The 13,464-nt window shown below is 50.0% G+C and overlaps 1 protein-coding gene across 1 annotated transcript in view; it reads right to left on the bottom strand.

Moving 5' to 3' along the window:
• LOC310698429 (FK506-binding protein 15-like) overlaps positions 1–13,464 on the bottom strand; it is a 268,796-nt gene that overhangs the window by 56,715 nt on the left and 198,617 nt on the right. The window contains exons 15-19 of the mRNA XM_083485533.1: positions 7,254–7,339; positions 6,389–6,479; positions 5,191–5,300; positions 2,931–3,038; positions 666–760 (exon numbers count right to left, since the gene is read on the bottom strand). Coding sequence (XP_083341659.1) covers positions 666–760; positions 2,931–3,038; positions 5,191–5,300; positions 6,389–6,479; positions 7,254–7,339 — 490 coding nt within the window. The remainder of the gene's footprint in view (positions 1–665; positions 761–2,930; positions 3,039–5,190; positions 5,301–6,388; positions 6,480–7,253; positions 7,340–13,464) is intronic.

Here is a 13,464-nt window from a genome sequence, read left to right as displayed (position 1 = left end):
ACGCTGCCAGGGCTTACCTTCTCCTGTTCAGCATGTAGGACCCTTGCCTGGGTGTGCTTCATGGTCCTCTGCAGTGAGCTGTTGCTCTGCTCAAATAACAGGTTGCCCTGCTCCACATAGCTGGGGGAAGAATTGTTTTTTACACACGTGAATGTTTGCATGATTTGATACTTTCCATCCTCTCATGTGAAAAATAATAATAAATCAAGGCAGTATCATATGTAGATCTCACTTTTGAAAAGCCACCCTAGGAGAGCTTCTATCCTTTATATCAGAATCATAATAGTTCTTATTTTATGTTCCATCTTTCCTCCAAGGAGCTCAAATACTGGTATATAGTTTTCCTCCCTTTTTTATCTTCACAAGCCTGTGAGGTAGCTTAGGCTGAGAGAGTGTGACTGGCCCAAGGTCACCTTCAGGGCAGAGTGGGGATTGGAACCCTGATCTCCCAGATCTTACTCTGACAGACCCTCTTAACTGCTACCCCACACTGGCTATATTCCTGTATTCCTCTATTTGTCCATCCAGCCCAGTACTATCTACTTTGACTGGCAGCAGCCTTGGGGTGCCTGGGGATTGAGCCAGGCCACCTGAGCTTTAGGCTTCAGCCACAAATACCAGCTGTTTCTCATTGAGCATCAAAAGTGAGCAAGAGTCTCCCTCACCGTTGGTTGCGGTCAATCAGTTCACCAATCTTCTTGTTCTGCTCCTCAATGCGGCTGCTCTTCTCAACGATCTCCTGCTTCAACCTCTCATTTTCCTGTAGCACAAAGAGCAAAACGGAATGTGTCAGAGGCAGTCCTGGCCTCTACAACTCTCACAATCTCCAGCCACAATCTCTTCCCCAACCTCTCTCGGGGACCCAGATTTGAGGAGAGAAATCATTGTGGTCTTCCGCCATGGTCATGGACAGAACATGGGCAGTTTGGAGCTGCTCCCCTTTAGCAAGTCTCTTAGGTAAACTTTATTTAGTAAGCAAATTGTGAGACAGCTGTACTGCATGAAGCCATGTGTCAGGGAACTGCCATCGAAACCAAGAGTGGAGGTAAGGCTCCGTTGCCAACCAGGCTCAAGTTGCCAACCAGCATGAAACTACACCCAGTGTTCCATAGGTCCCTACTCTCTCCGTACAGGGAGGGACTGGAATTTCCGGGGCGGGAGAGAGAGGTCCCCACTCACCCACGCGTAGAGGAGAGGGAACTTAGTAGTCAAGCCAAGGAAATACTCGATTCAAGATGGAGAGGAGGACAGGTGGAGTATTGGGTGGCTTGGGAGGGGGAACCCGAGTCGGAAAACACGTGGGTTCCTGCGGAAACCATTAGGGATGAGTATCTCCGGGGGGAGTTTCATGGCAGGTTCCCAAGGAAACCCAAACCAACAGCGAGGTTCTGGGAGGAGCAATTTGGCACCACAGATGAGGAAGAAGATTCTATGGGGTTTCCGGCCTCCGAAGAGGAGGGAGGAGAGGTATCCGAGGGAGAGGAATCGGACTGGGAAGATTACCCTGTGCGGAGATATAGCAGCAGGTGGAGAGCAATGTTTGAATCTTCAGAAGAGGGGGGTAGTTCCTTCCGGGGATTTCCCCCATCACCGTCAGAGGAAAGGGAGGAATTTAGGCCCAAGGAATGGGACGGAGGTGAGGGGGGTCCTGGGGGGGAGGTGGATGTCAGGGAACTGCCATCGAAGCCAAGAGTGGAGCTAAGGCTCCGCGACGATGCGGGAGAAGGGACCAGCAGAGGGAGAGAGAACACTTCCCTTGGAGAAGGAAATCAGCGTGACACCTGGAAGGAAGGGGAGCAGGGAAGGACTTCGGAGAGAGGGCTCCAGGACTCTTCCACAGAGACCAGCGGGGAGAGTCCAGGACCTCCGCTGGCCACGCCCACTCTGCACAGAAGACCTCCGCGCAGGCAGTCTAAGCGGAGACTTGGTGTCAAGGAGTTTTTATGTTGGAAGAAGTTCAGGAAACGCCCACTGACGGATTCTACCAGTGACTGACACAGCCACGGAGTAAAGGCTGACCAGCTAGGGAAAGGTTTAGCCAGGGAACGTTGCCTAGAGCATGCACACCCTCTACGCACAAGCAACCCCAATTCCCTTTACACCATGGAAGCAAGATACATGGTAAAAGCAAAATACAACACAGAAATCCAAGCTCTGAGAATGAATAAAATCAGTTTCACAAACTCTGATACAATAAGCCCATCTATTCTACTCAACTTTAAAAAACAACACCATTTCAGCAGGTATAAAACTTGATCTGCATAACTGACATCTCAGGATGGAAGCCCTCCAAAGCAAGCATGCTTTCAAGAGGCATCTGAACAGCGTCACACTAGGCCCTGGTCTGATTTGGGCTGGAAACTGTCTGGAGCTGCAATAATAAAAGCCCAATTGCTAGCGGAGCCTTAGAGGAACTGGAACAGAGGAAGCTCCCTTAGCTCAAGCCAGATAGTTGCGTGTATCCAGCTCAGTACAGCCTACAACAGGGGCAAAGAACCTCTGCCAGTCCAAAGACTGCCTTGCCTCTGGATCAACTCTGGATCCAGGTGTGGGCGGGGCTAGGGAAAAAAGTGGGTGGAGCAACAGATGTGGCTATAATACAGGAGACTAGAAGTCTCTACACCGATTGCTCCACATCCAGGCTAGCAACAAAGACACTTCCAGCTGGCCAAAAGAACTCAAGGAAGGTGCAGAGCAGGAACAGGGAAGGACAGGGCAGCATCTGTGCCCAAGGCTCCCAATGACTGGCAGCGTCTCCTCCAGGGTTTCAGGCACAGGGTCTCTCTCAGCCCTGCCAGGAGGCACCACTGGGGACTGTACCCAGGAACTGTTGCCTGCGAATCACATGCTCTGCTGCTAACTGTGACCCTTCACCTGAAGGTAAAAGCAAGGTTCTAGTCTTCATGCTCTCAAGTAGACAGGCTCTTTACCTGCAGGATACGCTGGATGTTACTCATGATTATAGAGGTTTCCATGGTAACAGAAGAGACGCCTGGCAGCAGACCGGGGCCAGAGTTTTGCTTCCGTAGTTCCTCCAGCTGCAAGGGATGTGGGGAGAGAAAGGAAAAACAAAAAGGAGATGCAGCTTGAAGCATCAGCACACAGGAGAGAAGAAGCCAGATCAGGCCTGGGCCCTTTGAGCTGCTCACTTGTTTGCCAAGGAGAGAAACTGCTGGGAGCACAGGAACCTGGCTCAGTATCAGACCACTGGGTCCATCTAGCTCAGTGCTGTCAACACTGGTGGGCAGCATCTCCCTGCGTTTTCAGACTGGGGAGTCGCCCAGTCCTTCCTGGAGACGTCAGGGAGCTAACATGGAACCTTCTGCATGCAAAAAGGTGCTCCACCACCTAGCTGAAGCAACTTCCCTCGTCCCAAACCTCCCCCCCATCAGAGAATAAAAAGACAATTCACAAGCCTACTATAAAAACAGCTAGATACAGTTCTCCAACAGTATGAAACAGAAGCAAAACCTGAAGGTAGACTGATTATTTCAGAAAATGTATATACTGCCTGATATATGTATTTTTTAATGAACATAAAACGCCAAAGTTGTTTAAAAGCCTTAAAACAGTTGAACAAGAATCAATATCAGGCAGGCACCTTCACTGTACAGGCAACTTCCCATCTGTGGGCGCACCAGTTTTGGCCCTGCAGGGGTGCGGGGCAGGCTGACGTGCACAGTGCCTCAGAACGCAAACCCCGTGTAAATGGGGAACCGCCTGTACCCTTTTCGGCACATGCTTCTTTAGATCTCTAGAATGCTGATAGGTTTCTAGTTTATCGCTGGTTTTAATTTTTTGAATATTTAAATCGTTTTTACTAATAATTCTACAGTGGTGCCTCGCAAGATGAAATTAATTCGTTCCGCGAGTTTTTTTGTCTTGCGATTTTTTTCGTCTTGCGAAGCACGGTGTCGGGAAAGTTTTGGAAAAGCTTCAAAAATCACCAAAGTCTTCAAAAACCTCAAAAAAGGGGGGTGCTTGGGAGGGAGGGAGAGGCGGGCGCGGGGCGGAGGTTGCTGCCTGAGCCCCCGGGATCGGTTCGGCTCACCTTGCTCCGACCATTTGCACTACAGTCAGCGCCGTCTTGCTGCTGCTGCTGTCGCCGTGGTAGTCAAAACTCCTACCGGCCTAAAAGTTGTCTGGTGCAAAATCCCTTCTGCAGCAGCAGCCCGAAAGAAAGTGAGAGTGCCAGCCAGCCAGCTGCCCGCCGCGGGCAGGAGGGAGGGAGCGTCGGCGACGGTGGATGCCTATTGCCCCTGTTGCTGCTGCAGCCGGCCAGCCAGCCAGAAGCGCACGAGCGGAGAGGGGTGCATCCAGCCCGTTGGAGAGGAGCGCAGGGGCTCGTCCCTGGTGGCTCCCGAGCTGCCCTTGCCTGGCCCGGCGCCTTCCGCGCTGCCAAAGGGCGACTCACCTGCTGCCTGCGCTGCGCCGGGACTAACTCGAGCGGAGCGAGGAGAACACACACTCGCACGCGCACACACCGAGAGGCAAACTTGCCGCAGCCGTAGAAGGCGCGGGGTTGGAAAGCGCGGAGATGCAGGTAGGGGGCGCCCCTCGCAGGACGAGTGCTGGAGGGCCCGGGCAGGTGCTCTTGTCACCGCCGGGGCGCGGGGGGGGGGGGAGAAGGAAGGAGCCCCATCCGAAGACCCCCGGAGCCTGGCCTCCCTAACTGGGAGTTATGAGGAGGGAAGTGTGTCTCGCCTTGCTATTTTTCGCCGAAACAAAGCTCCCTCTCCCTCAGAACCCGCCTTCACGCGTTCTTGCCCCTACGGAGACGCACACCACGTGCTATGAGTTGCTCCTCGAAGTCAAGTCGCAACTGTATTAACAGTTTTAAGAAAAAGGAAACAAACTTGCAAGACGTTTCCGTCTTGCGAAGCAAGCCCATAAGGAAAATCGTCTAGCGAAGCAACTCAAAAATGGAAAACCCTTTCGTCTTGCGAGTTTTCCGTCTTGCGAGGCATTCGTCTTGCGAGGTACCACTGTATTGTTTTATTCTTTTTGTAAAGTGCTTTGAGTTTTTTTATGAAATAAAATAATCAACAATACAAAACCAACACCTCAGGGGAGGGAGCTTTTCAGCCCACTGGAAAAGCCTGTTGCAAGAAAAACACCTTCCTATTCTTTCTGGAAAGTGCTAGCAAGGCAGTTCTTAAGCAGCTTCCTATCCTGAAAGTTCTGTATTACCTTGACTGACAGCTGGTCCATCTTGTCAGCCACCTTCCCAACGGCCAGGCGGATCTCTGTGTTCTGCTGCCGGGTCTCTGTCAGCAGGAATGAACCAAGGTCTCCAGCTGCTGTGACAGGAAAGAAAACTTTGCAAGGTTGTGTTTGTTATTGTTGTTTCAAAATGAGGCTGCAAGCAGAAGCAAATACAGTGGTACCTTGGGTTCAGGTTACAGATTCCGCTAACCCAGAAATAGTACCTCGGGTTAAGAACTTTGCTTCAGGATGAGAACTGAAACTGCGCAGCAGCAGCAGCGGGAGGCCCCATTAGGTAAAGTGGTGCTTCAGGTTAAGAACAGTTTCAGGTTAAGAACGGACCTCCCGAACGAATTAAGTACTTAACCCAAGGTACCACTGTAGAAGTGGACAGGGCGGGAAGAGAGGGGTCACACCAATAAGAAAGGGCAGGGAGAAAAGAACACAGTTGTCCTTGAGCATCTTAACAAGCAGCCGTGAATCTTCTAGGGTGGGGGACTTTAAGGCAACTTAGCTGCCTCTTCCCAGCTTTTAAACGGCTGGAATAAGGCAAAAGGAAATGATTCCTCACACAGTGCAGACTTAAACCGAGCAACTGTCTTCTGCTGGAGGCAGTGATGGCCACCAACATGGATGGCTTTAAAAGAGGATTGGACAAATTCACGGAGGGGGAGAAGGCTATTGATGGCAACTAGCCATGAGTCCATGTTCCGACTTCACAATTGGGGGCAATAAATGCTTCTGAATAACAGCTGCTGAAAAGCACAGGAAGGGAAAGGTGCTCGTGGGTTTCCCACAGGCATCTGGTTGGCCACTGTAAGAAGAAAATGCTGGACTACATGGGTCACTGGCCTGATCCAGTAGGCTGTGATGCTCTGAACGGGGGGATTTCTAACTTTCACTGAGTTAATGCTCAACAGGTAGGATTTCATTTCCTGGGCTACAGAGGTAGATGCTTAAGATTCCCTATCCGTACCAGTTTGGGAAATATGGGTGTCTTAATTAATACTGGTGAGTCACCATTTCTTTCTCTTATTATTTATTGTTTGCTTTCTTCATATATGGCAAGCCTGCTACCAGACTTTTGGGTTGTCAACAATGTTAATAAAGGGGTTTGCTTTTGTAAAAAAGTTAATGTTTGGAAGCAGCTCCCAAAGCTACATAGTGCACAGTTTGAACATACCTTGGAAAGGAGCTGGGCACAACCCAACAGGCTGGAGCTGGGAAACTGCGGCACTCACTTGGGGGTAAGCATATGGCATCGCTGCATAAGGCTGAGAACACAGGTGGGGGAGGGAAAGGAGAGTCAGGTGACTTGTCACACTGACCAAACAGACGGCAACAAGGCCCCCCATTAAAACAGCAGGATTGCTTAAGCCTGCTCTCAAGGGCTAGAAGACCCAAAGGCCAAGGACTGCAAGGGATCCTCTCCTGCAAAAGGCAATGATGGACAACCATTTGGATAGCTTTAAAAGAGGATTGGGCAAATCCATGGGTAGGCGCCTATTGATGGCTACTGGCCTCGACAGCTAATGGCTGGAAGAAGGAATGCTTCTGAATGCCGTTGCTGGAAACTGGAGGAGGGGAAAGAGCTACTGGGGCATCCAGGTAGCCACTGAGAACAGGTGCCCCCATGTGAACAGGATGCTGGGTGAGAAAGGCCATTGGCCTGATCCAGCAGAGGTTCTTCTTACATTCTTCTAAAGATCACCCAATATATAGAAGATCCCCGCTGGATTTGGTGGAAACTACCTCAGCACTGCCAAGGTAACAAACTGCTTCCCTCCAACCCAAGGCAATGGATGCTGCCAGTTCTTAATCTAGCGCTTTTGGGATTTGCACCGAAGGGCTATTACCTTCATGGCTATGCTGCACCCTCCCTATTTTGCAAATGAAGACCTGACACTGACAGAAAAGGATGAGGAAACTTAGTCAAGCCTGCTAGTCGCATGGCCCTGTCTTGAGCAAACCAGGGAACAGAGCATGATGTTGTGGCTCACCTGGCAACCTATGAAAGAACCTTTCCCTGTCTACAAAGGACTCCTTACCTGATAGTTTTGAGGGGTTCTTGGAAGGGGTGGGTGTGGCTGGGGGGCAGCAGGCACCTGGAGCCCCGACACAGCTGGATGAGGAGCTAGGAAGGAAGCAGAGGCATCAGCGTTGCCCATCTCAATACAAGCAGTCCATCATCATCATCAACAGCATCAAAATGTTTGTCTCTATTTCCACCCAAAGGAGCCCAGAAGAGTCAGCACACAAACAGATCAATTCAAGCATGTAAACACAATGCCAGTGACCGATGCAGACTCTGCTCAAGCTGATCTACAGCAAATGAAGGACACTGCTCCCCCCATCCCCACACATCCAGATTTCCTCCGCTTTCCATGCACAATCATCATGCTGGCTTCTGGGTTGTGTCCAACTAAATTCTACTGAGTAGAGCCACTGCACTCAAGAAGAACCCTGCCAGATCAGGCCAGTGGCCCATCTAGTCCGGCACCCTCTTCTCACAGTGGCCAACCAGGTGCCCCCATGTTGTTGTTGTTTAGTCGTTTAGTCATGTCCGACTCTTTGTGACCCCATGGACCAGAGCACGCCAGGCACTCCTGTCTTCCACTGCCTCCCGCAGTTTGGTCAGGCTCATGTTTGCAGCTTCGAGAACACTGTCCAACCATCTCGTCCTCTGCCGTCCCCTTCTCCTTGTGCCCTCCATCTTTCCCAACATTAGGGTCTTTTCCAGGGAGTCTTCTCTTCTCATGAGGTGGCCAAAGTACTGGAGCCTCAACTTCACAATCTGTCCTTCCAGTGAGCACTCAGGGCTGGTTTCCTTAAGAATGGATACGTTTGATCTTCTTGCAGTCCATGGGACTCTCAAGAGTCTCCTCCAGCACCATAATTCAAAAGCATCAATTCTTCGGCGATCAGCCTTCTTGATGGTTCCGCTATCACTTCCATACATCACTACTGGGAAAACCATGGCTTTAACTATACGGACCTTTGTTGGTAAGGTGATGTCTCTGCTTTTTAAGATGCTGGTGCCCCCATGGGAAGCCTGCAAACAGCACCTGAGGCCAAGAGCCCTCTCCCCTCCTGCGGTTTCCAGCCACTGACAGCCCTCTCCTCCATGAACTTGCCTAACCCTCTTTTGAAGCCACCCAAGTTGGTGACCATCACCAAGGCACAACAAGGGAACACACTTTTTACCTTGCATTGCCCACTGAGGAGGGGCCATTGGACAGTAGTCGTTCAGACAGAGGGTTGAAAATTCTTGAATGGCATGCAGCTCCTGAAGAAGAAAGTGCACAATTAACCCTCCTGGGAAGCGGAAAGGGACCCTGGAGGCTTCAAATCCCACATTAACGAGAGAGAGGCATGCCAGAACATTTGTAGTTATGGGTTTTTTTTAATACGTTGTAAGCCGCTTTGAGCATTGTTTTAACTTGGGAAAGGCAACATACAAATAAAATGATTGGTGATCCTTACAAGGCTTTCCCTCAAATTAAGATTCAGACCCAAAACCAGTTTGGGGTGACTACTGGATCTAGGGAGGGCAAGACCCTCAGTTTCATGCAAAGGGCCCCAGGTTTGATACCCGGTAGGCAGGGAATTCCCCCTGTCTGAAACCCTGGAGAACCAGGTGGGTTTGTAATTAAGTAAAAAAAAAGAAGAGCCTCCCCTCCTTCAGGGAAAATAAAAGTGGTTTACAAGCTCATACAACAGCTTAAATTGCATTTAGATTTCCAATCTTCCTGCATTAGATATCTTCATGGTTTCTTAAAAAAAGAGAGAGATTCCTCTTCCCATATCATGGGATGCATCCAGTAAAACAACCTCTCATACCCTTTCAAAGCCTACCAGTGGGATTTCAAAATGGTGGTGAGGTCTGTCACATCCCCTGGGCAGGATTAAGCCAAGGGGGCCAGAGCCCAAGCAAGATCCCCTAAGAGAAAGCAGCTGGTTTGTCCTTCTCTTACCCCCCACCCCGCCCTGTGGCTTCCTTTGTGTGCCTGACAATGCATGTCAGATGCTCAGTACTTAGGCCTTAGTTAAGGGCATATCAACCAGCTGAAAATGACGACAGAACTGAGATAAATTCAACAGAGTAAATAATTTTTGATGGTGTAAAAGTGGAAAACTGATTTGAATGGTTTACAAAAATATGCAGGAATGTATAATATATAAAAAGAACCATGGAAGGAGAAGAAGGGAAGTGACTGGATATTTTACAGTTTGTAAAATGTTTATTTTGAAATGTAAAATAGAAAACTTAATAAAATTATAGAAAAGGGCACAGCAACCTTCACCAACCTGGGGCCCTATAGGTGTAACGGACTACAACTCCCATCAACCCCCAGCCAGTATGCCCTCTGATACGAAACGGGAATGAAATACACAGATAATCAACTAAGATGCTGTAAACATGCACACCCATACGGGGGGGGGGGAGGGCTTACATTTATAGAACCTTCCAATGGGGGGGGGGTTCCTCATGAACACACCATTTCCTTGCTACCTTTTCACTCTAAAACTATTAATGAAAGAACTTTAAAACTGCATTATTTTTTTAAAAAAACCACTTAGAAACCCATCTCAGAAGTCTATGCAAGCACAATATCAAATGTTAATTACTCGTGGTTACTGATGATATGCTTTCCTGTGACACACCTTATTTTTCCGTGTATAAGACTAGGCCTTTTCTCTTAAAAATAATGTCAAAAATTAGGGGGGATCTTATACACTGATACATTTCCCCCCATTTTCTTAAATCTAAGTCCCAAAAAACAGGGGGCGTCTTATAGACCGAAAAATACGGTACCTTTTTATGTGGGAGCTTTTGGGTTTCTCAAAAAATGCCCACCAATAAGGATCCCACTCTCTATGAGAGGACTAAGTTACTTCTCATTGCTTTGGCCACATTCAACCGGAACTATACAATCAATAGGAAGATTTGGCTCCAATGGGGACTTACCGCTAGCTGTTTGCTAATAGAGCTTGATTTGGCACGCACAGCTGGCTCCCTGCAGTATGGAAGGAAGGGAGTTAGCAAACCTGAGCATAGTAGTAAGAGTCTATTAAGGGGTAGGATACTCAAGTGGCCTTTGGGACTCTGCCTTGGCCCAGCCCCCACCTACCCCACCTCATTACCTCCCCAAGGGAGCTTGAGCCTGGGGGGAATGTGTCCTTGAACTGTGACAGTGCACCTTGCTTCCCTGGACAGGGAGGGGTGTGTGCAGAAAGAAGCCCCACATGGTGTATTTTCTGGCTGCACAGAAGGCAGGAGCAGCATCTGTTGCTCTGTCCACTGGAGCCCCAGCCCAGCCCTGGAATGTGGCCCCTGCCAGGTTGTCTATGAGACAAGGTGGCCCTCAGGATTCTTTGGAGGAAGCCACAGCTGTTGAAAATGGCATGGCGCTATTTGGAACGTATGATTTATTGTGATTTATTGAATTTGTATACCAGACTTCATCCGTAGATCCCAAGGTGGTACAGTGCAGATGGGGTCTGAGTTATGCAGCTGAGGTTATGCAGAGTTAGGATGGGACAACTGGGAGAATGGAAGGATTAAAAGCTAAGAGCACCCTCAATTTATTTCTCACCCTGGCTTTGGAGCGGGAGTAGGAGGAGTCAGCCATGCTGGGTATGTAGCGGGGCTTTCTGATTGTGGTGCTGGTGAAGGTGTGAGGGAGTCCCTTGGGCCCAGGCTTTGTCCAGCGGATCCAGCATCCTTTGCAAACCTCACCTAAGGGAGCAAAAGAGGGGCATCGCGGAGTCTGGGCAAGGCAACCACTGCCTCCACTTGTAGAACTTTATCCAGGCGGTAGACCGACCACCCAACAACCTTCTGAGGTTCTCTTGGTTGCTAACACGTTGGGAGGAAGACACACTCACCCGTTTGACTTGCACCTCAAAGGCCAGAGTTGAGTCCGGAGGAATGCGTTCAGCTTCTGCCAAAGGCCCGTAAGCCAATGCTGGCGGGACGAGGAGGAACCGCCTGCCTCCTCTCTTCATGCCAATCATTCCATCTTCCCAGGCCTTCAAGTTCCAGAAATGGAGAACCAAGCAAAAAACAAGTTTAGGTGACCGCCTTCGCTAAGTGCCAGAACCACACAGACTTCGCCAACCTGACGTCGTCCAGATACCTTGGACTCCAACTCCAATCAGCAGGCGCTGGCTGGGGATGATGGGAGTTGGAGTCCACAGGATCTGTGTGTATGTTTGTCAGGTTGGTAAAGGCTGGTCGAGAGCAGGGCACAGGAATACTGACAGTTCTCTTGCACTCTTGAGGACAGTACTGTAGTTGAAAGCAGGGATGAAAAACATTCCCTTCGGGGCAACCTTCATGGTGGGGAGGAACATGCCAGGAGTGGGCGAGGCAAGAGGGGAAAGCGGGAGGGGCAACAAATGTAATTTTTCTTTTTGTACAATAGGCTACCTTAGACACCCACTCACACTCCCCCCGTGTCTCTCATCCAGGACAGCAAGAGGCAACACTGGAGGTCCAGGACTGTTTTGGTCCAGGCCACAGAGCAGGCTTGGCGAGGGGCATGGCCTGGGGTGAATCCTGAGGGCCAGTTTCAGTCCCTCCTGGGCCTGAGGTTCCCCCACCCCTCCTGTAAAGAAAGGCCAAGCCTGACTGACCAGTAGGGCAGGATGAGGAATTTTGCAGGGATCGAGGAACCCTGTTTGGGCCTCCCACTCCAGCAGATCATGGCAGGCGTAGACAAGCTGGGACAGCTACCTGCCTGCCGTTCTTGAGGAAGCCATTTGATCAGGGTCTGAGCTCAAAAAACATCACTGCTATTCAGCCTTCCACACAGCCCGGGCTGCTGAACTCTGCTTAGATGTGGAAGTGGAAGAAAGAATCCTTGCACTGTGGTGGGAAGATAGCGCTATCTTACCTTGATGACTTTGCCAGAGCCTAGCTTCAGACGGAGCAGCTTCTCTTTATTTACATTCGAGTCAAAAACCTGTTCCAAAAGTGGAAGTTCAATGGGGTGAAGTTACTTTTAATGCGGAAGGTAATAGGTTCACGTTTTGCTACTCCCACTGCTGAGCCAACAGCAATGAGTATCGAAGGACGGGGCACAGCTCAGGGACACAGCACCTGTTTTGCAGGCAGAAGGTTCCAGGTTCAAAACTGGCATCTCCAAGGAAGGCCAGGGAAAGGCTTTTGCTTGGAAGCCTGGAGAGCTACTGCCACTCAATGTGGGTGATGCCAACCTAGACCAGTGGCCTGATGCAGTGCAAGGCAGCTTTCTATGTTGAATCCCCTGCCTAGCGGTGCCTCCCATGTTGCAGATTGGGTAAAATGAGGTTGAGAAATAGGATCTACACCTTGGAGACAGGTGTAGCTTAGGGCCTAAGAGCATGTGCTTCCTAGGAAAAAGGTCCTGGGTTCCCTCCCTGGTATCTCCAGTTGAGAAAGGGAGGCAAGGCTGGGCAAGGCCTCACCTCTGGAGAGCAACCAATGCAAACCCCATGAAAAAGCCTTTTTTCTATAGAAACAAGCCTCAGTGAGCAAAGGTCAGGTTGAAATGTACATTGAGCTGTGAAGCAAGCTGGGTGAGCCTCAGGAAGTCCCTCTCCTGTTTCATTTCCTTGCAATGTTATGGCAAGGCAAAAGGATGGTTTTGTGGGACAAAAAGGATGTATGCAAACTATAAACCAGGAGTGGGAAAGCTGTGACCATGCAGTGCTGCTATAGACTTCAACCCCCATCATCCCCAGCCACCCCCTCTGCCAGCCTCACCTGCCCAAGACTACCGTTCTGGAACAGCCAGCCTGTAAAAGTGATCTCCAGGACATCTCCAGTCGCCACACCTTGGCCGTTTCCGAGAACAAGATCCTGGCACAGCACAGAGTCAGGAGAACGGCTGCTGTTATACTTGGCAATGCACAGCTGCAAGAAGGAAGAACCAAGGCCCTTTGTGTCATTAGCCTGCATTGTCATCTGCACCTATGCAATCTGGCCCAGTGCAGCACTGGCTGAAGACCCCAGGGGCCTGAAAAAGCCCCAACTGGCTACACCACCATTCCTTGCTCTCCCTGGATACTTCTTAGTACAGTGGTGCCTCGCAAGACGAAAATAATCCGTTCCGCGAGTCTCTTCGGCTAGCGGTTTTTTTGTCTTGCGAAGCAACCCTATTAGCGGATTAGCGCCATTAGCGGTTTAGCAGCTATTAAAGGCTTAGCGCCTTAGTGGCTAAAAGGCTATTAGCGGCTTAGAAAAAGGGGGGAGCGAAAAAAATCGCAAGACTC

The sequence above is a fragment of the Podarcis liolepis genome (assembly GCF_965112155.1).
Source record: "Podarcis liolepis genome assembly, chromosome: Z".
In the NCBI taxonomy this organism is placed as follows: Eukaryota; Metazoa; Chordata; class Lepidosauria; order Squamata; family Lacertidae; genus Podarcis; species Podarcis liolepis.
The sequence above is the reverse complement of the archived record's forward strand: the minus strand, read 5'-3'. Positions and strand labels throughout refer to the sequence as shown.